At 45.9% G+C, this 24169-nt stretch overlaps 2 protein-coding genes and 2 long non-coding RNA genes across 6 annotated transcripts in view; 2 read left to right on the top strand and 2 right to left on the bottom strand.

Annotated features, from left to right (window-relative positions):
• Positions 1 to 7658, bottom strand: part of hwt (SH2 domain-containing adapter heavyweight) — an 85060-nt gene extending 77402 nt beyond the window's left edge. The window contains exons 1-4 of the mRNA XM_002133516.3: positions 7301 to 7658; positions 4466 to 5929; positions 3558 to 3923; positions 2368 to 2524 (exon numbers count right to left, since the gene is read on the bottom strand). Coding sequence (XP_002133552.3) covers positions 2368 to 2524; positions 3558 to 3923; positions 4466 to 4959 — 1017 coding nt within the window. The 5' untranslated portion in view covers positions 4960 to 5929; positions 7301 to 7658. The remainder of the gene's footprint in view (positions 1 to 2367; positions 2525 to 3557; positions 3924 to 4465; positions 5930 to 7300) is intronic.
• The window catches only part of LOC6902021 (uncharacterized), a 99743-nt gene that overhangs the window by 54753 nt on the left and 20821 nt on the right, over positions 1 to 24169 (top strand). The window lies entirely within an intron of this gene.
• Pits (Protein interacting with Ttk69 and Sin3A) lies at positions 12030 to 23674 on the bottom strand. The gene is made up of 4 exons (XM_002133517.3): positions 21113 to 23674; positions 13946 to 14035; positions 12907 to 13508; positions 12030 to 12838 (listed from the first exon to the last, which is right to left on the bottom strand). Exons 1-4 carry the CDS (start codon positions 22098 to 22100, stop codon positions 12698 to 12700), a joined length of 1821 nt encoding a protein of 606 aa, XP_002133553.1. The 5' UTR covers positions 22101 to 23674; the 3' UTR covers positions 12030 to 12697.
• Positions 15039 to 17254, top strand: LOC117184735 (uncharacterized). Its single transcript, XR_004470179.1, has 2 exons — positions 15039 to 15424; positions 16913 to 17254. It is a non-coding gene; the product is annotated as an uncharacterized lncRNA (long non-coding RNA).

Here is a 24169-nt window from a genome sequence, read left to right as displayed (position 1 = left end):
TAGCCGCCCCTTGATGGAGTACTCCACCAAACACCCACCCACCCAGTCACCCTAACGTGCACAAACCGCCTTGAGGCGTGCTAAAAAATAAAACAAAATTGAAGTTTTGAAACGAGACATCGCATTATCGGACCTGGAGCTGGACCGAAGTGGTGGCCTGGTCGCGGGCATGCATTTGTCATGTCCACTTTCTGGCTGTCGGTGGGTGAGTGTGACTCGTATATTTAATTGCCTTGAGGATGGTTTATTCAGGGACTAACTAAAACTAAACAATTTGCTGAGTAAACAGCTCAACATTAAAAAGGATCTTTTGAAATCCCACGAAACATTCAGGTTTCATCTACGCACTGATTGACTGGCTTTTGTCACGATGGAACACGAACCAAACGCACTGCTTGATTGATCCCTTGTTTCTGAAGAGATAAGCGAACCAATCCTTCAGGTTTCAGCACTGCATGGCTTGGTCGATTGTTTGTTCAAAAGAGAAATGAACCATCTATGCACCTGCTTGATAGATTTTTCATAACGGCTAAAACTAACCATTTCAGTCATTGAACTGCTTATAACTGTTTTAGGTTTCCGGGGTGTCCTGCTTTTACCTGCTTATACCCTTTTCTCTAAGGCAAATCAAACAAAATCTTCAGCCAATCTTTAGCTAATAAACAGATATTAGTTCCTCGATCTCGCTGAAGCTTGTTTAAGCTTCTAGAGGCAAGGCACTGAGCTGGTTGTGGCTAACATCCACATGTGTGAGACGTGCCAATGAGGCAGAGATCGGTTAAGTACTCACGATTTGCCAGCGTCAAAAAAAAGTTCTTCTCATCTCATATTACGTATATGAAGGAGGACTTCATTCCTTAGAGTAGCTCGCGCAACGGAGTAAGGAGTTTTACGACATATCCAATAATGCAGATCACGTAACTGGAAACGCATTGTGGTAGAAGTTCTTAAAGTTATTCAAAGTCGGGCAGCGCCCAAATGATTGCATCACCCAACATCATCAGTTTGGTCAAAAACTATGGCTGATGTTGCGACAGCCTGCAGACGTATCATGAGGCCATAGATGCCTAAGATTTGGGCGTTTCCTGCTGCAACAATTCCTGCAGTTTCTGTGGCGTAACGATCTCCCGTTTCTCCAAAAAGTATTTCTTCAGTTCGGTGTCGTCGGTCACATTGTCGACATCGGCCGCATCGTGTCTGGCCACATCCATGACCATCAAATAATACTAGAATATTTTGTTTGTTTTGTAATACTTTCGTCTCTTAAGACCATGATCTGATCCCACATATAATGCAGTGTCTTTATGGCCTCACGGGCTCACAAAAAAGTCTTATCTAACGATAAAATTATTTTAAATTATATATTTTACTGATAATATGTTTATTTGTACATTTTCCTTGGTTGATATTTGATCTGCCATTTTTGTTGCTATTTTTTCCCACCACTAGGCCCCTATGAAAAAAAAAACTGCACCGCCAGGAAAACGCAAGGACTCAGCCCAGCCTTTGTGTAAACCGGCCATGGAACACTACCTTTAATTTCTTAAAATTACCCAACGCCTGAACTCAATCTCCTTGAAATTAAAAAAACAGTCGATATACATCACTCAATCTTGAATATTCCTATTTTGCTCCTCAATTACAACACGTACTAACTTTAATCATGTTTAAATAGTAATTATTCCTCTTGCTAGACCCCGGGCCTGCCTAAGGTTCTATTTCAATTTAACTTTGTTATCGACTGGGGCCCCCCGTGGAGCATTTTTGGCTTCCAAATCAAATTCGACGCTCAATTAAAATTCAATTTGTTGCGCGCCCTTAATTAGATTCTCCCACACCCCTGGCACTGGCACTGGCACTCAGTGATGGATGGATGCAGGAGGATACGGATAGGGATGGGGATGGGGATGGGGATGGGGTCAAAGGGGGGATTGAACTTTCCTCCGAGGCAGCCATCTTTCAGACAGACAGCGCCACCTGAGACGAAGTCAGCCAGCGGACCCATGCCCCCACCCATTCGTATGCCACTCTGCAGAAAGTGGCAGCGCCACTAATTATTGTGCCCGACTCTGCGTTGGCTCTCTTTTTGGACACTTCAATTAGGTGTAATCTATGCGCATCAATTTCTAGCGCAGCGCAGCGCAGCAGCACGATTGATGGCATGCAACATGTGGCGGTCGCCGTCGTCGTCGCCAGCCCTCAGGGCTAATTGTTTTCCACCATTCCCCACGCACCCCACAATTCCCCGGTTTCGTTATTCCACATTCCGTATTCCCTTTTTTCTTATTCAATATCCATCCGGTCAATGGCCGTCCTGTCGCAACGGTGCCAAAGGAGTATGTACGCTTTGCCACCTACTGTACTCACCTGCTTCTGCAATGTGTTGGAGAGCTCCTGGAGGCACTCCTTGCGCTCGAAGCGCTCGAACTTGAAGCTGTTGGAGCGGTAGAGCTCGTTGTCCTCCCGCCTCCGGTTGCGGCACAGGCGGCGGGTGATGATGTTGCCACTCCCACTCAGCCGGGGTCTGTCAAAGGTAATTCAATTTTTACGGATTAGTCGAGTGTATTTGGTAATTATTTCATCATTACAGATTTTATCGATTCAATTCTGATTGGTTTGCAAGTCATAACAAGCTGGGGGTTCTTTAGAAGCTAAATATAGATATAGCTACATATATATGAACGATCGTTCAAAGCAGAATTCTTTCTAAAGAAAACTCTAATTAAAGATTAAGATCTAATTAAGATCCCTCCATCGATGGAGAATCGATGGTCTGCAATGAATAGTATCAGATATTATCTGAATAAGGAGTTTACTATCAAGCAAATGTCTAAAATTCTCAGGGGAATTCCCACCCCGGGGAACGATCCTGAGATTTGGGTTGGTGGACGAGATTTCATCGCCGTACTCTCTCTTGGTGTTCCATCGTTAGCCCTTCATTACCCATCAGAAAAATAAAAAAAAACGAACTATCTAAGCCACCCAAATAGGACGAGTGGCAGCAGTGGGGCTGGGCCCCAATCCCGGGCACAGCCACAGCCACAGCAATAGCAATAGCCATATCATACCCGGAGCTCGTTAGCTGGCGCTTCATTAAAATTTCACACATTTGGGGGCCTGGTAAAGAAAACTTTGCTCCATTTACCTTATTGCCAGGTGGCGACGACGACTACAACGATGAGTCCGTCGGCTTAAAGCCACAGAAAAGTTGAAGGCAGAAAATTTAAAACGGAATGGAACGTCGACCCACTTTGCATTTGGGTTCATTCAACGCCCGCTTCGGGCTTCGGGCTCCGGGCTCCGGGCACTTCAATGAAGACCAAGTGAACCCAATCCCAACTCTACCGCAAGGAAAACAAATGAAAAACTAGGGAAAGAGGGTACAGCGTAAGAGCGAGTGGTGGGCTAGGAGGAGGTGCAGTAGAAGTAGGTGTAGAAGTAGGAGTTGGAGTTGGAGTTGGAGTTCCCTCTGCGGCAAACAAAAGCACAAGCCACTGGAGCAGACTCAAGTGGCAGCCACTTGGTGGCATCCACTTGTAACTCCAGATGCCACTCACCCGCAGGGCTTGCAGTGCGTCATGTGCAGATCCCAGTTGAGGTGGAAGTTGAACATCCGCAGCTTGGCCACCGCTCGCTGCCGCAAAGAGATGTCCGGCTGGGCCACAGCCCCGGCCCCAACAGTGGCAACGGCAACGGATCCGCCTCCTACGGCAGCACCACATCCAGATCCAGATCCACCGGCCGCTGTCAGGGTGGGTGCTCGCTGGGGATTGGGATACATCATCACGGTACCGCTGGGCGCTGAGGTAGCGAAGAGGCGACGCGAAGAGCCAGACCCTCCACCGCCGGCGGCTCCGTGGCCATGGTGCCCGTGACGATAGTACTGGTGGTGGTCCTTCAGAGTGTAGAAGCCGCCGGAAGATCTGAAACGAAGACAAAACAAGATAGTATAAGATCTAAAGAGACTCCGAATCGTATAGTAAACCAATGTGAAAGGATCTAAGGGGAAAAAAGTGGTAGCAATGCATATAAAGAAACATGGAGCTGTACATAAATTGATAGTTCAATAATTCGCAAAATGTGCCATAGTCGTGTATTAATAGAAAGAAACACAGAATCACAGAGCTGTTCGTACTCGTATACCCGTAGAAGCAGAGTTTCAGAGAAGATTGTTATCATTCAAATATAGGGAGAACATCAAACGAAGAGATCTGTGTGAGTCACTCGAATCCACTGAGCACCGCTCCTATATATCCCTTATATATTTGATCATGAATGAAAAGGTTCTGCATCCCTTTTAGAAATCATATACCCCTAAACTAGTCGTAAAATACAAGAGAAAACTTGTCTAAACGTAGTTTGATATTAGATTGAGATTATGAACTATCCTATTTAGGATACAGAATGATGGAGGAACCTCTTCGAGTATACTCGTCAGGATCCCATCCCCGGTTTGGACACTTACGACATATTATCGCCGCTCGGATCGCCCACGCAACTGGTGACGGCTCCCATGCCACCGCCGCGTCGGGGCCGGCTCTTGCGCCTGCGTCGCCGACGCCGCTCCGAGGAGGCGGTCCGCGTCTGCAGGACATGCTGGCTGAGCGACTTGCTGGCGCCGCCGGATACCGGCAAGGTTTGGCCGCTGCTGGCCAAACGCCGCCCGGTGGCATTGCTGCCTCCTTTGGCAGTGACAGTTGCAGTCGTTGCCGCCGCCCCTCCGGACGTCGCTGCTGCCCCGGGCAATCCCTGAACGGCAACTACCAGCTGCCCATCGCCGAACCCACCCGCCGAGTTGATGGTATCGGTCGACTGTGGTGTGGCGGCATTGGCTCCACAGACGATGGCGACGGCGGCACCACCGCCACTACTGACGCTGCCAGCATTCGGCTGCTGTTGCTGGTTCTGGGATTTCGTGTTGCGCAGGCTGTGGTTGACTTTCCGCCACATGCGTTCCATGTTCTTTGTGTGTGTGTGGTTTTGGTGGTTCCTTGTGGTTCCTTCCTGGGGAGGGTTTTGGTTACCTTTTCCTATGCAATTTCAGCTACCTACGAGGATTGGGGCTCTAGGGACCTCCTCCGGGTGCCGTTTCCTCCGCCTCTGGCACTCCTCCTTCAGTAGGGCGTATTTTTCGATGTCTTCTCAGTTTTTGGAGGCGATGGCAATGGTGTTGGTGCTGGTTGTGGGTTTCTTGGAATTCATTTGCGCTACCTGTCCTTTTCTCTAGCAACATTCTCACTCACTCGCACTCGCATACACATTTACAAAAAAGCTACGTAGCAGGAACTATACATTGTTTATTAAATTTATTGTTGATTTTTTTGTTTTCTTATTTTTTTCACGATTGTTGGTATAGCCTAATGTCGATCGTTGTTGAGTATATAATCATTTTATTTGTTGATGTTGTAATTTGGATTTTCTTGTTGAATTTGATTTATATTTTATTCGTTGGTGTAATTGGTTTTGCGATTTTATTTGTTGGTGTAGTTTTAAAGTGGAGTGTTGTTGATTTGTTTTAGTTGTAGTTAAAATTTCGTTTTTTGTTGCAGTTTTAATTTCGTTATTAGTCGTTGGTGTAGTTTTAATATGGATTGTTGTTGAATTTTTGTTATCATAGTTGGTTTTTAGATTGTATATGTAATTTTTATATCGATATTAGTTGTTGGTTTAGTTGCAATTTCGATTTTGGTGGTTTTTTAGTTTCCATTTCGATAACTGTTGGTGATATTTTGTTTTTTTTTATTATTGTTGCAATTAAACAATAATTAAAACTTCGATCGAAGCTGAAGGTGTTTTTTTTTCGATTTAAGATCCTGTTCTTGTTTCTCATCGAAATTTCGCTGTCATTTCGACTGCATTTTTTTTGTATTTGCTATTTCGATTGTTCTTCTTTCATTGTTATTTCAATTTCAGTTGTTATTGTTGTTGTCTATGGAATGGCGGAAGTAGAAAACAAAGAGCATGAATCGAGTTTAGTTTCCAAACTCTCTCTCTCTCTCTCTCTCTCTCTCTCTTTCTCTCTCCATCTTATACACTCTTTCTGTCTCTGTGGGTGTGTGGGGCCCGCCTAAAAACCTTTTTGTCATGAGCTTTTAGGTTAAGCACGCGATTCACTCATATTTTGTTGTCGTTTTTGTTGCTGCTATTCTCGTTGCACTTGTGAATGAATTGTGGAATTTTTTGTTGGTCCACTAAGCCTCTCACTCTCTCAATCTCAATTCCTATCTCTTCCTCTTTCTCTCTGCTCTCCATTAACGAAAACAAAACGAGGAGACTGAGAGAGGCACACACCAACACCCCACTCTCGCACACACCTTGCGGTGACGACCAGGAAATTGCGCACGATATTTGTGCAATTTTGCGTTAATAATAAGCAATATTACGAGCGCACTCCGTAACGAGTACAGTGGGTTGCCAGCACGTTGTCAGATGCTGCTGCTAGAGACGGTCCGCCCGGTCCAGCTGCTCCCGCTGGTTTTGCTCCTGCTTCCGCTGGTGTTAGCGCCCGGCTGGCTGGCTGTTGGCACGTTGAGTCAACATGATTTCTGTTCACCAACACACACGACAAAAAAAAACACACTTAGTTGTCCCTCCCCACTGCACAGTGGAACGAAACGCAGTTCAAGCTACAGGAAGATAATTCTATAGCCGTTAAGCATCACAGTGTAGTGAAACAAAGGAGAGTCAGGTGACAAATTCGTTTTTAGGAAACTTCGGATTCTTGAACGCCTTTAAAACTTCTTTAAGCTCTGCTTTTCCTTGTTAACAGAAAAAGATATTAAAAAAAACTTGGACCTTCTTGCCCGTCATCATTGCTTTCAGAAAACAACCGACGCGTGAGTTTTACCACTGTGCATCCCAGAGCAACCATCGCAAAAAGAGAGACAGCAAGGGCGAGATAGAGATAGAGAACGAGAAAGAGAAAGAGAAAGAGAGAGCAAGAGCGCGCTCTCGTGCGCCAGCATTCGCTCTTCGGGACGTGCGTGGGCGCAAGGCAAGGCACGGCACGGCAGGGGCGCGACAGAGTATCGTATCCTGTCAGGCTCCTGTTCTGGAGCACCCGTGCGGTGCCTCGTGTTGCCGTGTCCTGTGTATAACACAAACACGTTGCTCTGCAAAGGAATTCCATGCCATCACTTGGGAGAGGGAGAGCGAGTCGATAACAGCTCACAGATGCTTTCTCTCTCGCTCGCTTAACTGTTTCGCAGCCTCAATGAAGGTTTTTGTTGCCTACATTTTGGGGCCATCACACACACACATACACTGTCAAAAACACACACACCGATAGTTTTTTGCATACTGGAAATGGGATAAACACTTGGAGTTTTGTTTAGTTTGGTTGATATTTTAGAGTACAATGGCAATCAAAATTCACACTTTTATCACACAAATCGGCTACGCCACTTGGCCAGAGGAGCAGAGGAGCTGAAGCCGCTGCCCGTTTATTGGCAACGCGCACGCACAAATAACAGAGTGGCTCTGGCGGCGTCAGGTTACAGCAAGCGGCTGCAGACAGATTCGCGGCACGGCACGGCAGGGCACAGCACGGTACGGTTCGCGGTTCACCAGCCGAAACCTGAGCAGCACCGAAAACGAGACCGAAAGTAGCCGAAGCCCAAACAGTAGCTGAAGCCAAAGCCGAAGCCGAAGCCGGAGCCGGGGAGAAAGAACCCTCTGCAGGTCGTTAAAATGTAAACATTGCGAGCAATCAAAACGTTGCCGGGCCTTGCTTGAGAAGAGCAGCGCAGGGGTGTTGAATGAATATTGATGCATTTGTACAAATATCGATATTGTCCTGATAGATTAATCAACTTTCTTTAAGATTTGTAAAATAGTCGTTTTATTTGTTTATTTTATTCATAAATTTATTTACACACTTGAACACTGCACGATAGTTACATGTATCGATTGTTCAATCGATAGCTTCCAATTGGCAACATTTTTGTTTGCCGTGTCCTTGCACGACTGCTTTAAATATTTCGGATCTCTCGGACCTGGAAACCATCTCCAACAAGGAGCTGCTGGCCAAGTGGCTGGAACATAGCCGTCCTGCCGTCGCGGTGACCGATAGAACCCGCGTTGGCGCGCAACCATTTTGGTCTTGTCCAGAGAAAAATTCAAAACTGCTGCTGTATGAAACTCTAGCGGGGAATGTAAGACTCACAACAGCAGGAAGGTCCAAGTCGCAGTGCCACCATCAGTAACAACAAAAACCGCCGGGGTCGCCGCACGGTTTCCTATGGCCTGGACAACAGATCCCACACAATCACCGGCTCCCATGTGGGTTCCCAGGCGGAAGACGATGAAGAAAATGTGATCCACCTCGATCCACCCTGCAGACGCCTTGTCTATCAAGCTATTTCTCTCTTCGCAGCAAATTGAGCAAAGTCTAGTGTCATCACAGCTTTAAGGAGCTCCCGAGTACAAATACAGATACGGGATCGAATTCAATCGCCTATTCTTTTATTTCCAAAACAATTTACAACATGATAAGCCTTGCCCCGTTTTTCGCGTTTGATTTTGGGTTCCGTTTTGGAATCGATAGTGTTTTATCCTCTACTTTTTTTGAGATATTTCACTAGATTTGTAGATATTGTAGCTAAATACCTAAAAACCTTTTTGGGAATCGCATTATATGAAACCAAAAGAAGACGAAAAACTTGTGAATGAAGAAACAGTGGACATCTGTATATTGATCGAAATTTTATCTGCCAACGGAAATTCGCAGTTTGTTGTTTTTTATTTATTTGAGGTGTAATTAGAAATAAATTTATTGAGCATATTAAAATATGCGAAAATAATCATAACACAAAAATTCTACATGATACATGATTTCTACATGGAATATCCCCTGCGGCGAGGTGCGCCATCTGTGGCGAAATGGCAGTACTTTGTAATTTGAATTTCAGGCCATTCAAACCGTCTATCGATATCGAAGCAGCAGTTATTGTGCGTTTCTAAAAAAAAAACTTCCTAATGAGAACCATTTACGACGAATCCCCAGTGATTCGGCAGCCAACCCATAGATGCAAAGTAAACTTCGCGGCAACGTAGGTGTGGTCTGGGCGAAAGTCTGGATCCAACTCTGGCCCCTGGCGTTTCCGATTCAATCCGCAAAAATAGAAAAGAAAGATATGCTTGGTCTACGCTATGAGGTCTATTTTCTTAGGTGCTTCATTAAGCAAGACAGCAACAATTTGAACGCCATTGAAGACTCCTCTGAGTGCTGTCTGTTGTGCCAACTGTGACCCGCCCACACTTAAAAACTTAAAAGGAAGGAAATATCTTTGGTAGTTTTTTTTCGATTTTGTATAGTATTTTTAATTGTTTTGCCTGTTATCATCATCGTCAGCCTGAGCCTCAGCTCAGCCGTTCATTCCGCCAGCCATATCCATATCCATATCCATATCCTCTTGCATTAGTCGTACCACATACATATATCGATATATATATGTATATAGTCGTGTATATATGTATATGTATGTGTATGTATGTATAGTATAAAGATTGATACTCATGCTAATTCGAATCGCCTCGGTTTTCTTCGTTTCAAAAAATGTTGGGCTATTCAATACAATTACATACGGGACCTTTAGTTGACTTTAACATTTAGTTGACATCAAACACACAAATACATATATTTTATAGTTTTTTTTTGTTATTTTTCTTTTGCCTTTTTTTCGTTCTTTTGTTGTTTTGTAATATGTATCGTACTTATATAGGCTGGATGCGTTATGCGATATCTGATCTATATTATATAGCACTACTGTATTACACACACACGCACAGGTTTGTAAACTTTTTCAATTTTTTTTGTCTTAGTTTTTGTTTTATGTTATAAAGAAAGTTTCGATTAGTTTCCTTCTTAGACTTAGATTGCTAAAACGTTGGTATTGGCCTATTGTATGAATTATGTACTTTTTTATACTCTAGCAGAGGGTATTATTTTCTTTTGTTTTTGTTTTTGTTTTTTTGGTTTTTTATATATGTATGTACTCGAATGTATTTTTTTGTCAATTGCGAATGTGAGATTTGTTTCTTTTTGCGGCCGCTGTTCGTAGAGTGCGGATATTGGGGATCATATTGTTTGCCTACATATCAGTATGCATATCTCTTTTGCCTTCACTCGAAATGCCTCTCTCCCTTTCACACTAGGAGAGCGATAGGGCTGATATCCCCGTTTCTTAGTGCACTGCTCCCTGCTATCCTGTTTCTTCTATTCCTTCATGTTCTTGCTAGGCTATATCACAAAATGTGTTTTGTTTCTCTTTTCTTTCCTTTCTTTGATTCACTGGATTAAGGGAGGGGAAATGGTTTTGAAGAAAACTAGAGTGCCACTAGAGAAGGTTATACAGAGATTGGCAGCTACTACTTCATTGCCATTTTGGGGCTGAGCCCTACCCAAACGAGGCAGCCACCGATCTGCAGGTTTCCGCCTCGTTAGACGAGTAGCTAACGTTGGTACTCCCGAAAGAGGAGAGTTGATAGTCTCTTCCTCAGGATAGCTTTCATTTCTAGGCTCCATCCACATACGTAACATATGTATGTACATATGTAGCCTTCAAGAGTTCCGTACATGTTCCCGCCATATATTAATTTCTGTGTGTACGAGTATATGCACACGTAAATTGTATATTCATGAATAACCCCCTGAAAATTGCCAGTACAGGGTGTCTATACAAGGTGAGGGAGCTTTCCAGAGACCGGCTCCTCATCTGGAATAAGTACACCTTTGTTGTTCTCTTTACTCCATTGCTGTGCGCTGTTCGCTGTTCGCTATTCGCTAGTAAAAAACCGCTAGTCGTCTGTACTAAGTAGTGTACTAATGCGTGTAAATTAGTTTGGTTTGGACTTGCAAAAAGGTACAGTCATGATCGACTGCACAGTCCCACACAAAACGCAGGCCGTGTACACGGACTTGGACCTGATCAAAAAACACATTTCATTAAACCCTGTGTATCCAGTGTTTTTTTTTTTGTTTTGGGTTGAAATGTTACCCGATTTTGTTCGGGCTCGGTGTTTGGTCCTGTGCGTTTTCAGTTTTCGGCTCAGATATATAGAGCTACAAAAATTCGCTTAATCGATGATCGCTTGGCCAGCGCTAATACCCCAGTAAACTGCGAAATACTTCCCAAAGGGAGCACACACAATGCTGCCAGACTTCTTCTGGTTAGGCTGAGCGGAAGTCTGGCAACGACGCAACTGCAACTGCGGTGCATGCCGCCCTCCATCCGATCCGACAAAAATATGGCTAAAATTTTACTGCTGCTCTTTTGTGTGATTGATTCTTCTGCGATCTGCGATCTGCGATCTGCGTTCTGCCTTCTGCGTTCTGCGGCATTCGCTTGGATTAAAAATTTGTTTAAAATTTTAGTTCTGGCTCTGGTTGTTTCTTCTCTGGTTTCAACATCAAATATATTTCTATATATTATTAAATATAGCATGTTTATATTTATATTCCGATTATGGGGTATGCATACGTATGTACAGTTCTCTATAGCAATAATAATAGTTGCTCTTTCTCGTTTCCATCGTTTCTTTTCTTCATTCTTCATTATTTTATGTGTTGATTTTTCTTTTCTTTTCATCATTTTAAATTAGTTAAGAATACAAAAAAAAAACGGTCATATATACCCTATATATGTATGTGTACAAATGTGTAAAAACAAAATTAAGTTAATATTAAAATAAAAAAAAAAAACTATAATATATATTTACTGGAGTTCGATCACCCGCGTGGGGTGTGAAGGTGTATACTAAATTAGGCAACGTCTAGTCAAATAAATTAAGTCGTTAGTACAAACTAAAGGTAAACTTAATTAAAATCGCTCTCGATCGAGCCTGCCTACATAACAAAATGTATCATTATCGTATAGTATTTATATGTAGATCTACGTGTATTCAAAAAAAGGAAAGTTATCGTCTAATATCTAGCAAGTGTATTTTTCTGTTTTACTGTTTCTATGATCTGTTTTCTAGGTGTATAAGTTGTAGGTTTTCTTTCTTGTTTTTAATAAGAAATGTTTCAATTTTTCTCTCGCTTCTCGGGGCCTTCCTCCTCTTCTGCTTCTCTGCTCCATTTCCTTCCTTCCTCCCATAAGTATGCTACAAAAATGTTTCATCTTATCGTTGGTTGTTGGTGTTTTTGTTGTTGTTTATGTTGTTGGTGTTGGTGTTGGTGTTCTCTTTTCACGTTCTAACGCTTCCGTTTCCGCTTCTGCTTGCGCTTTTGCTTTGATTCAATTTTTTGTTTTATTTTGTTTTTGCTTTTTTTTTTTTGGGATCCCCCACCATATGGTGGGGCATGCCCCAGCAGTTCTTTGCTGCCTACAAAATTATTGTTGTTGATTGATCGGTCGGACGACCGATCTATCGGTCGGTCGGTCGTCTTCGACAGAGAGAGAGATAGCTTTTAACGCTGGCTGCTTCTCCTGCCGTTAACATTACCGCCGCCGCAGTCACTGGCTGCGGTTGCCACAAAAAAAATGTCGCCTCCTCTCCAGCCCTCCCCTCACATACCCACACAAACTGACTCCAGCGGGAGAGCGGCGTGTGCAATAGAGAGAGAGAGTTTTGGCGTGTGAGTGTGCGAGAGAGAGGTATACAGAGAAAGATATAGAGAGATCACACACACACAAACACAACTCTCTCAAAAGTGCTCCAAAGCTCTGCGCAGCTTTTTACAGTAAAACGGACATTAAGACTCGCGCTCCTTCTTCACCTTCACCTCCTCGCCCAGTATGGTGGTGATCTCGCCTTGCATGAACGCCCACGGTATGGTGGAGTTGGCTAGCGGACAGCGGTCTCCACTCGGACAGTACACCTCGTTGCCCAGTCCCTGGGGAAAAAGGAGAGGGAGAGAAAGTATCAGTAAAACGCTCTGCGGAGAGGGTCACAAATACTCACATTCTGCCGCTTAATGCTCTCGCGGCTGCAGGGGAAACAGAACTTGTGATGATTCACCGACGGACACTGGACAAAGTGCGTGTCCTCGAGCCGCTCCTGGCACAGGGTGCACTTGAGCGTGGCATTCTGGGCGGCCGCAGCCGCTGCCGCCGCTGCCGAATTTGATGCTGCACTGCCGCCCGGCGCCCCACTGATACCGGCACCAGCACCTCCGCCGCTGCCCATGCCTGGCGTGCCTTGACTGCCACTGCTCCCGGGGCCAGGGTTCACGGCTCCGCTGCCATTGCTGCCGGACGGACCGCCGCCGCCGCCGATGCCGGTGCCTCCATTACTGCCCCCGGCCGTGCTGCCGTCGCCGGCCCCCGCACCGGGTGGCATTGATGAGGGTCCGCCCCCGTTGCCAGGTGTGGCACTGCCACCGGACAGCTGAGAGTTGCTGGCGCCGCCCGGCACCCCCAAAGAGCCGGCTACTCCTCCGCTGCCACTGCCCAGTCCGCCGGATACGGCCGCCTGCCCGGCATTCGCACCACCCACCTCTGTGCTTGTGACGGTTGTGCTGGACACATGCCGGGAGCCCGACGATCGCCGACCCGACGAGGAGCCTGTATGACAATAAAAATGGAAAAGAGTTACAAATGGAAATGGATTATACATTGGGCTTCATTTTCGTTTTAGAGATGATAATCGTTCAACAAGAAACCCCGGAATTCCCAGTTCCAGCTTGTGGAGACATTTCAGTCACACAGATGGACAGACAGGAGGAGGAGTATATGGGAATATAGTCTCAGTCGTTTACTAATTGATACAACTTTCCAGAAACTTCGTGCTTTGGGATCTTTCAGGGATCAACCAGAAATTAATCTTTATAGTATTAAAGTTCATCTTTAGTTTTCATTTTTCTAATTGGTTCGTATTATTTTCGTGTAATGCGGCTGCCCTCCTCGGTATTCCCTTTTTGATTTCACCCTAACAGGATCAATTAACATTCGATAGCATCATCATCATAGCCCAAAAAGCTTAACAGTGAACAACAACTAACCCGAACTATTCGGCGAGTGTACGCTACGTGGGGGCAGCGGTCCCGAGGGCGGGCTAGATCCATTGCGTCGACTGGCCGGGGACAGGTGCTCTGGAATGTATAGTGGATGGATGTTTGGATTAGTTAGATGTATGTATATTCCAGATAATTATAGATACAAACAAGGGCTTTCTTCTTTTCTTTTTCAGATGTACATAGATGCACAGGTGGAACACATTCGTAATTGTTTATTTATTTCCCCAGCATTCAAGTGCATTGTACAGTGGGGGCCTTGGCCCCTCTACGCTATAACGCTATGTAATTACATTGCATTCGCATTTGCATGTTCATGTGATGCCTGTCCACACCCACTGTGGTGGTCATGGGACAACAATGGGACACTCAGACTAGCGGACTCGCGGACTAGCGGACTAGCGGGCTAGCGGACTCGTTTATGATTTCGAATTTGTATTGTCATTAATGAATGAAATGAAGTAATTGCAAGATATTTGAGGTCCTCTTTAAATGTTTAGCTACATTTGAAATTTACTTTTATCGCACCTGAATTCAGTCGTCGAAGATTACATTGTTCGAATCGATCGCAGTAGTCGTAGGACCATGAATCGACCTCACCAGCAATCAGGTTCCTCTATGGGCTTTCAATTGGTAACGAAATCAAAGCAAAAACGTTTGCAGGAATACCACTATCCATTTCTGTTAGTGTTTTCTTGCAATGTAATTTTAGAACTTGGCACAACAAATGTTTCTACTCTATATATGAATGTAGGCATACATCAGTACATACAGACATACATATTTTTATATAACTTGGCAACGACAGCAGCAGAATCAGTAGCAACAACAAGTTTCATTCACCAGCAAGCCCCAAGCCCCAAGCCCCTAGCACCAAGCCCCTGGCCCCAAGACCCAAGACCCAAACCCCCATCCCCAACCCCATTCAATATATATGTATATGACGTCACAATGGCCTCACACAATTGCGTGTCACTGTGTAGTGTTTTCATTCTGGTTCCACTGTGCAGTCACAGCTGGTCTTTTTGTGCGCGAGTGTGTGTGTCTGTTTTGTTTTGTTGTGTTGTTTGTTCTGCTTTCTGCTTTCTGCTTTTGGCAGCTTCTTCTTCGTCTTTATATTCTGCCCATTCTTCTTTTGCTTCGTTTTTGCAAACGTCAACGTCAGTTCAGTTGGCAATGTGCCCAGACGACGCGCACGACATCAACGAAACGAAACGAAATGAAACGAAACAAGTTTTTCTGCTGCGGCGCTGCTGCTGCGCATACGTCACAATCATAAGGCAGAGACAGAGGCAGAGGCAGAGGCAGTGTCAGCGATAGTGGCGGTTTGCATGCAACCAAGTGAGAGAGTGCGAGGGAGAGCGCGGCAAATTGCAGTTGCTGGTCCGAGCCGGTTTCTCCTTCTCGCTCGTTCGTCTTTCGGCTGCTTTTCGTTTTATTTTTTGCATGCATGCCATGTAATACTGTGTATGTATCCCAGTCACACGCACTCATACAGACCCATACCCTTTGCACAAAGTATGATGATTTTTGCCACATGTTTGTAGCGCATATGTAATTCCTGGTCTTGATCATCATCATACATAAGTATATATGTATGTTTGTATTTATATATAGCTACCATAGAAGCGATGGTTCAGCAAGGGTATCAAACGACGAGCCCCAAAGTTAGTCGTCTCTCAGTCTTCAGTCTTCTTCAAGTTTTGTTGTGACTGTGCTTTGGGTTTTCGTTTTTCGTTTTTCGTCACGTCATGACATGACGACGAAGCGTGCAAGTTTTAACAGGCCCCTGGCCTGCTGCTGCCACATCTCTGGTGCCTGCTTGTTGGCGGCGCTGTTAAGCTCTGCTCTAACCGCCTCTTTTCGTATGCCTTGCACGCGCACGCGTAGCCACAATTTACTTTTGCTGCTGCTGCTGCTGTTGCTTGATATTGAAAAAAAAAAGAAGGCAGAGACGGCAGCAGCGCTCTTTAATTTGTATGCCCAACGGGCACGAGCACATTGCTCAAATGTCGACGACGCTGTCAGTTGGAGCCGCCAGGCCGGCAGCCGCACAGTGGGCTGCATACGAAATGGCCAGCGAAATGGCCACTCGCAGCATTGCGAGTGCTGTTATAATTATTTATTTGAAGAAATCAACGAAGAAACATAAAAAGCTGTTGCTCTATGGCTAAACTGCTTACGTGGCAGCGGCTACAGCAATTGGCAGGGGAGAGACGTCGTCGACATGGCCAATTTCGGGGTGTCGCCCATTGTCGTCGTGCATGTTGTGTGGCCCCAACAGCACATAGCAGATCGTGTGTGTGCGTTTGTGTGTATATTTATAGCATTTGTTTATATTTTGCATGCGAGAGAGTGAAAAGGCAACAACTGCAGCCATAAATGCCAGCGAGAGCAATGCAACGGAGCTTCCTATCTCGCTCAAATCCATCTCTTTCGCCCGCACGCACGCACGCAGCTACAAACTCCTTGCAAGGCAGAATGAAGAGAATGGAAGAGAAGAGAGAAGAGAGCAGAGAAGAATAGCAGAACAGCACATGGCCCATTGAGAAGAAGAATGTGCAGACAGTGGAGTGCACGCCCGAGAGGGACAACATGCCTGCGCATGTTACATACAGTTTCGAGAATGAAGCCGGGCCGGGCCGGGCCGAGCGGCGGCACAGTGGGCCGCATCCAATTGGAATGCAATGTTTGGATAAAAAGCACGTTTCACTTTCGACCGCGTCTGGTTGTGTCTCGTTTATTTCTAAAAGTGTTGGAACCCCTCTGTACATACGTATGTGCGTATGCATTTTATGCACCATTTAGAATCCCAGTTGCTCCAAATCCCACACACTCCACACACCCCATTCCCATTCCCATGCCAATGCCTAGGTCTATGCATTTTTCATAGAACAAACAACAGACATTTTCGCGATCCCAGTTCTCCGTATCGAATATGATTTCTATTTATAGATTCGTTTTAGTTTTCTACTCGAACCGACACACACGCACACGCACACATTTTGCGTGCCTATGGAACCATATTCCCGCGATCGACAAATTCGCACTACACCCCAGCAGCCCCAGCAATGATTCACAATTTACACTTGGACTACGGATTACGGATTACGGATTACAGATGCAGATACAGATACAGTTATGGGGGAGAATCGGGGCCACACATCATAAACAAAATTCAATATTTATACATATTCGTATGGGAATAAAAAGAAACCATATTGTGTATAATCTGTTAAGTACATATGTACATACATATGTATTGTATGTAAAAGAAATAAACTATTTGCCATTGTATGAATGAAGACACCTCATCATCACACATTCCCCCCGATCTCTGCCTTCCTTCCAACCCACAAGAGTTCTTTTTCTGTGTTTTGATAGGAGATTCCTATGGGAGAATGAGAATATTGTTTATGAGTAGAATTTCCCGTAGAAATCACAATCCGTTTCACACCCGCATAAGCGCTACGGGAGTAGAAGGTTGTCCCAAGGATTATTTTCGAGTGGATTCATCGATTGGTTTGGTTTCCTCTCGCCTAGTACCAAACCCCTTCAACCTTCAGTGGCTCCTCGAATCGATTTGAGAGCAAATATTTATGCAACGCAAAGGAATCATATACAGTACAGACGGAGATCTAATGGAAAATAAACAAATGTCTCTCTCTCGCATAGGGTGTGCTCAAAGACCAAAACCAACGACGACGAGAGGCAGAGAGGAGAGACACGACCCGGTACCGGGTTTCGCTATCAGTCAAAGTTGGCCATGGGTGATAAGATAGTAGAGGACGGAAGACAGAGGACGGAAGACAGAGGACGGGGACGTAGACGTAGACGTGGATTGGGAGAGTCCGGCCACTTCACGATAAGATACTACATAAAACAGCTGTGTGTATAGAACCGGGCCGAAAGCAAACGAAAGTGGAATGGAGTAGTGGAGTGTACACATATACCCTGTACTACTGGACTAATCCTTCGGTTTCCGTCGTTCAAAGGCAAGAGAAGTTCAACGGATCCAACAAAGAGATCGTAGAGATGGAGAATGACAGACACGACTTGAAGCTCTACCATATAATCGTAACCATAAATCAATGGAAGCAATATATTTTTACCATTATCGAATCGAAATTGTTGTTCGTTAGCCCGTTTCCGTATAATAGAATGCGGTTGCGTAGCCTGGTAATGCTGACAAATCGGGGAAAATTCTATTGGGCCACTTATCGATCAATAATCGATTAGTTATCAACTCCAGTGATAGTATATCAGTATCGGTACGGTCCCCTGAGAGCACCGCATGCTCTTTAGAATATTTGCCTCTGGTTTCTGGTCGCATGTCATGGGGTTTAGGCCCCTTATCGAGCACAGTTTTTTTTGGCTTATCTAGCCACATGGTCGACTCCGTGAGATATGATAAGATACACATACACATACATACATACGTACATATGTATTGCACGATAAGGTCGATGGCGCAATCTCATCTCCGATAAGCTACTTATCTAAAACAGCCCAAGTGCCACTCGGTTGACACTCTCCCCAGAGAGAATGCTACACATGCACAAACATATGTACATATATAAAAATAAAAATGTACGAGTAGGTATAATAAAAAAATCATTGTCGCTTTCATTCACAGAAAGCCGATGCAAGGGCGCATGACTGCGGTGCCACTGTGCGGGGCCATCGGCAACAACAGTTGAAATAATGCATCTTATCAGCCGCAGCGGTGCTGCGACAGAGCAGCGGCAGAGTAGAGCGGAGCAGCGCAGCGCAGCGCAGCTGCAGTACCGCCCCGTCAGGCTCAGGCTTGTTCACGTGTTTAACGGTTAACAGCGGCCGTGCACTCCACTCTGAGCTCTATCTAGCCATCTCTCTCTCTTGCGCTCGCCACTGTACAGACAGATTCTGGTGCTATTGAAAGAAGAGAGAAAGAACACATATGTACATACATCCAAATGTATACATATGTACATGCATACGCATTGCATGCCTGCCTAATTACAATTCCTCTCCCCCCCATATACCCCCTCCACCTACCCGCCATACACACTGCCTTGCAGAGACAAATTCCTGGCGAACTCATTGGAATGGTCAGTCAGCACACACACACACGCACACACACTGGACGCACTCGCACTCGCACTCGCACTCGTTAGGATGGGATACATACACACACAAAGCACTGAATGAAGATGAAGTCGAACGAAGAAGCCCGAAACGAAAAGGAGGTAGAGCCCGTGGGCGGGTGGCGGCATGGAGGGAGCTTTGAAACGAGCGCGCGCACGTTGTACAAGTTTTTTCCTGTATGTACACCCGCGGAATTGTTTTGATATATTTTTAGTATACATGCATACATTTATACATATATACATATGTATACATAGCCGTATAGGGAATTTTGGTCATGAAACTCACACACACACACACGCACTCACACATAGAAAGAAGTGTAACGTAAATACGTAATAAGCAAAAAAATTATATATGTATACAAATACGAAAACCCAAGAAATGGCACACTGCTGCAAGACTTTTTTATGAATCGAGTAAAAATTCAAAAATATTATCGACAAACAATTTTGTACCGCTATGCGTAAGGATTTACAAATCTAAATGAATATCTAATCTTTTTTGTTATTTAAAAGAATTTTATTATTTTTCCCAATGCTTGGCCCCACTGTGCGTAGGGCAGATGACGACATCGGGCCTGGTGTTGTTGTTGTTGTTGTCGTTTCTCTCTTTCTTCATCTTTCTCAGTTGTTGTTCTTCTACTAAGTGATCGCTGTCACTGCAGTATTCCCATCCCCCACCATCACCCCTCCCGAGTGCCATAGTACGTACGTATACCAACTAAAAAAAAATTTATCTATACTCCGGTTATCGCACATAGCGTAAAAACAGCACAGAAACGCCGAACAAGACGAAGACGAAAACGAAGAGGAAGAAATAAAAACCAAAACAAGTTTAATGACGTTTTGCGCGCGCACTAAAAGGAAAAAAAAAACAAATATATACACATACATACATTTAATACACACGTACATATATACGGATACACAGAGAAGACAGCGAAACCAGCAGCCGAAACGGGTTTTCGGTCAGCAGCGGCAGCAAGTGAGAAGAGGAAGCAGCAGCAGTGACAGAGAAAGACCGATTGATGGGGATGGGGATGGTGATGGTGATGGCGGGGCGGGGTGGTTAGAGGGGGGTCACACACAGTTACATGGGGCAACGTCAGCGTCGACGATTTTTGCACGTCTCTGTTTTTATTACATTCTGCGCGTAGCGTCGCGTCGACCGCCCTTTTGAGCGATTACGATTACGTACGTGCATGTGACAATGGCCGTGTATTAGTGTGTTAGAGCTGTAGCGGGAGCCGGACGAATACGAATACGAATACGTACGTGTCCGTGTACGTGTCCGTGTATATGAACGTGTGTGCATATTATGTAGTGCGCATGCCAATGGCAAGGGTTTGCAGCCCCTCGGCAGGCGAGGGTTGCATTTTTGCTTCTCTGCGGGTGTGTGTATTGGTGTATTGGATACATACACACATCTGTTGTTGTGGCCCAGAGCCTGGAAGAGCTGCTGCCTGCGCTTCCAACACACACTCACACATACGCGCTGCAGCGGAGCCAGAGCCCTGATAAGACGTTAAACACACTGGATGGATTGATAAGAGGCCTGCCTGCCTGGGTACGTACCCCAGTGTTATCTTATCTCCCCGGACCTGGCTATCAGGCAAGTCCACTAGCAACGACACCGCTTACCGATTACCGATTACCGCTCACCGCTCACCCATGCCCATCCCCTTCCCATCGTACCGTTCCCCAGCAGCCAAGCCAACCCGCCACCGAAGCCCTGCCCTAAGCCTAGTTCCTCATCAAGTTCCATCCAGCGATAAGGAGCCCCCACCGATAAGCGATAAGCGCCCCTCTGCCTCCCACCACCTTACAGCAACAGAAATCACGCTTCAACATTCTGGCCTGTATTCGTGCCTGCTCTATCGCCCTCTCCTCTTCCCCACAAAGACTGCATGCACACAAAGCGGCTCTCCGGCTCTCAGGCTCTCAAGCTCTCACGATCTATGCCGTAATGAGAGCACATTCATTCCTACTGGAATATGATTGTGTGTTTTTGTGGTACGCTACTCACCGCCTGCTTTGAAGGTCGAAGCATCGAAGCTGGGCGCCCGCACCGGCTGCTGCTTGTCCCGCAAATTGAGCTGCCGCTCCGGTACGTAGCTGACGGCGGCGGGCAGTGATTCGCCGCGTGTGAGGGGCGGCCGCACGCCGTTGGGATCGTCGAGGGCGCTTCTCTTGACGCCGGGTGGACCAGCCGCATCCGATGGGACCACGGCGTGGGGGCCATGCGGCTGTTGCTGATCGTCCACATCCTCGGAGGAGGGGCGCTTCAGATTGACGGAAAGGGCGGGCGGTAGCGTGGGTCCACTGCCGGCTCCACCGCCGGCCATGCCCCCGCCCCCACCGGACTGTTGCTGCTGTTGTTGTTGCTGTTGTTGCTGCTGCTGCTGTTGCTGCTGGGCCACGGAGGCGGCCCTCTGGGCCGAGTTGGGCGGCATATGGTGGGGCGTCATGTGGGAGATGCGAACGGGTCGAACGCCGCCGGCCCCGTCATGCGGCGACGCCTCCAACTTGACTGGATAGTCCATTAGGCTGGTGGTCTGCTGCGACGGAGGTCCGATCCGTGGCACGGGCATCTGGTAGGCGGCCGCGACGGCGGCATGATGATGGTGGGCCGCTGCCGCAGCGGCGGCGACTGCACCCAGTGCCGTGGAGCTGCCCAGCGAGAGGGGTCCACCGGGGGCGCCGGAGGGACCAGGTCCTACGGCACTGCTGCTTGGCGCTCCACGGTGCGATCCTGGCACCTGCTGGAGACCAGCTACTGCCTGCTGTTGTTGCTGCTGGAGGACGACCACTTCGCCGTTCTCGTGCGCCCGCTTGCTGCTCGGATGGAGGCGCTTCATCTGGCGGGCGGCGTCCAGCACCACCTCAATGCGGTCGGCGCCCTCATAGTTGACGCAGCCGCGGCACACCGCCTCCGTGAAGTCATTGATCATAGCCCAGGGCATGCGGGGCAGGTCACATAGGTAACAGTGCTGTCGTTTCGTTTGCAGCGACATTTTGCAATGATTTTGATTGAAGAGAGGAGGGAGGGGGTTGCGTTGCGTTGCGTTGCGGGGGCGATGCGATGGAACACTGGAAATCCGCCAATGGAATGCACACTGGGCTGTGCTGCTGCTGCCTCTGCTGCTTCTGCCTCTGCTGCTGCAGTTGCAGTCGACGACCCAAATTTACGCGCGCAAGTCGCCCTACTTTTGGCGTCGGCGTTGGCGTTGGCGTCGCTGCTGCTGTTGCTCCTCTCACTAACTGTTCTTCTTCTGGGGTTGTTCTGTTCTGTTCTATCCTCCTTCTTTTGGCTTCGTTTTCTTTTGGTTAGCGTTTTCTCAATTGGTTTCGATGCGAATGCGAATGTTTAAAAATTGACGTTGCAAAGATTCGGATTCGGATTTGAACTGGAACCGGCGACGCATTGCTCTTGGACACACGGGCGGCTGCTTGTTCATTTTATCCCCCTTTATCCCCAACGCACAAACACACACACACACACACACACACCGCTCACTCACTGGTTTCTTGTATGTTTTCGTGCTTTGCCTTTTGTTATTGATTTTCGCACACGCACACGTACATGGGCCAGGCCATCACACACACGGCCATTACTTTACAGTTGTTTTTCAGTAACTTTTTACGCTTTTTTTGTTTGTTTATATTGTTGTGTATTTTATTTAGCACCACACAGAAAAAATAATGGAAAAACAATTCTTTTGGGGGGACTTCGGTTGCGGGCTGCTCTCTTCTCTTGTCTCATTTTTTCATTTGATTTTTTCTATTGCGCTGCGGCACTAACACACACACACACATGAACGCGCGCGCGCATATACACCAACACAGTCGCGCACATGCAGATGTGTACGAACGCGTTTACGTTTTCTGTTTCTTGTTCGTTTCGTTGCGCTTGCATGCGGAGCAGGGCAGATAGAGAGGGAGAGAGAGAGAGAGAGATAGACACGTACAGCCGACGACGCCAAAAAACGTGGAGGAACCAATCGAACCAAATTCCGGAGAACGTACTCAACTTGACGCACTTATTAATTATTTTATTTATTTCTTTCCAACAAAAAATCAATTGCTAAAAAGAGCGTTATTTTCTGTTGTTGCGTTGTGCGCGGTAGGTATACATCGAATGTTGATATATACATTTGCTTGATATTTGTAGGCGATATTTTGTTTGGATATTTTTGTGGGGTATATCAATGAACTTTTCTGAATTCATGCGACACTATTTTTTCCGTTGTTTCCTCGTCCGCGGCGGCACGTTCAGTCATGTTCGCGAGAGTTGGTCGGCAAAAAACAAACGTTTGCTTTTCTCAAATACAAGATACGAAATAAATACGTTAGTACGTTGTCAACTTTTCAACTTATTTTATTTATTTTCTTGACGACGCGCTTGCTCACCAACCGCGCTTGTCGAGTGCTTACTTTGATTTTAGCCACTCTATATTTGTAATTTTGGGGCTGCAAGGCCGTTCTTGGAGCCTGGGATGACAAAATTCTATAATATCGTAGGGTACATTCCGTGCCCATGTTGTGGGACAATGTTGCTCGTTTTCTCGGCACATAAGTCTGGTCCATACAACCTGAATGTTGCCAGCAACATAAAACATAAGAAAAAAGGACAATTGTTGCGATTAAAAGTCCCCTTTGACCAACATACCATGGAAGGAAGCTTGTAAAATTTCCCCGTTAGGAAATTTCTGTGTAATAAGAGGGTATGGACAATAGGAAAAACCTCCCAGAAAAGGCAACGTATGCAAGGTAAAATACACCCTTTTGCCTTACATACCATGAGGACAGCATATTATTGATCAGACTCGGCGAGGTGTGGTTCGTACGAGCCTTGCAGTTTCAATTGGCTGTTTTTGCCTGTTGTCCATACCTTTCCATAGTCTAGCAGTCGATCAACCGTGTTATGCTCTCCCGACTTATTTTTGCGTTGCAAGTATGAGCTCATACTGAAGTACGAGCACAGAAATATACCGTCGAAATATACCGATAAAAACATTTATTTTATTAATAAAAAGTAAATAAAAAGACAATAAATCTTAAATGCTTAGGAAAAAGAATATAT

The sequence above is a fragment of the Drosophila pseudoobscura genome, chromosome X (assembly GCF_009870125.1).
Source record: "Drosophila pseudoobscura strain MV-25-SWS-2005 chromosome X, UCI_Dpse_MV25, whole genome shotgun sequence".
NCBI classification, from domain to species: Eukaryota; Metazoa; Arthropoda; class Insecta; order Diptera; family Drosophilidae; genus Drosophila; species Drosophila pseudoobscura.
Note: the sequence above shows the minus strand (reverse complement) of the source record. Positions and strands in the feature narration are given on the sequence as shown.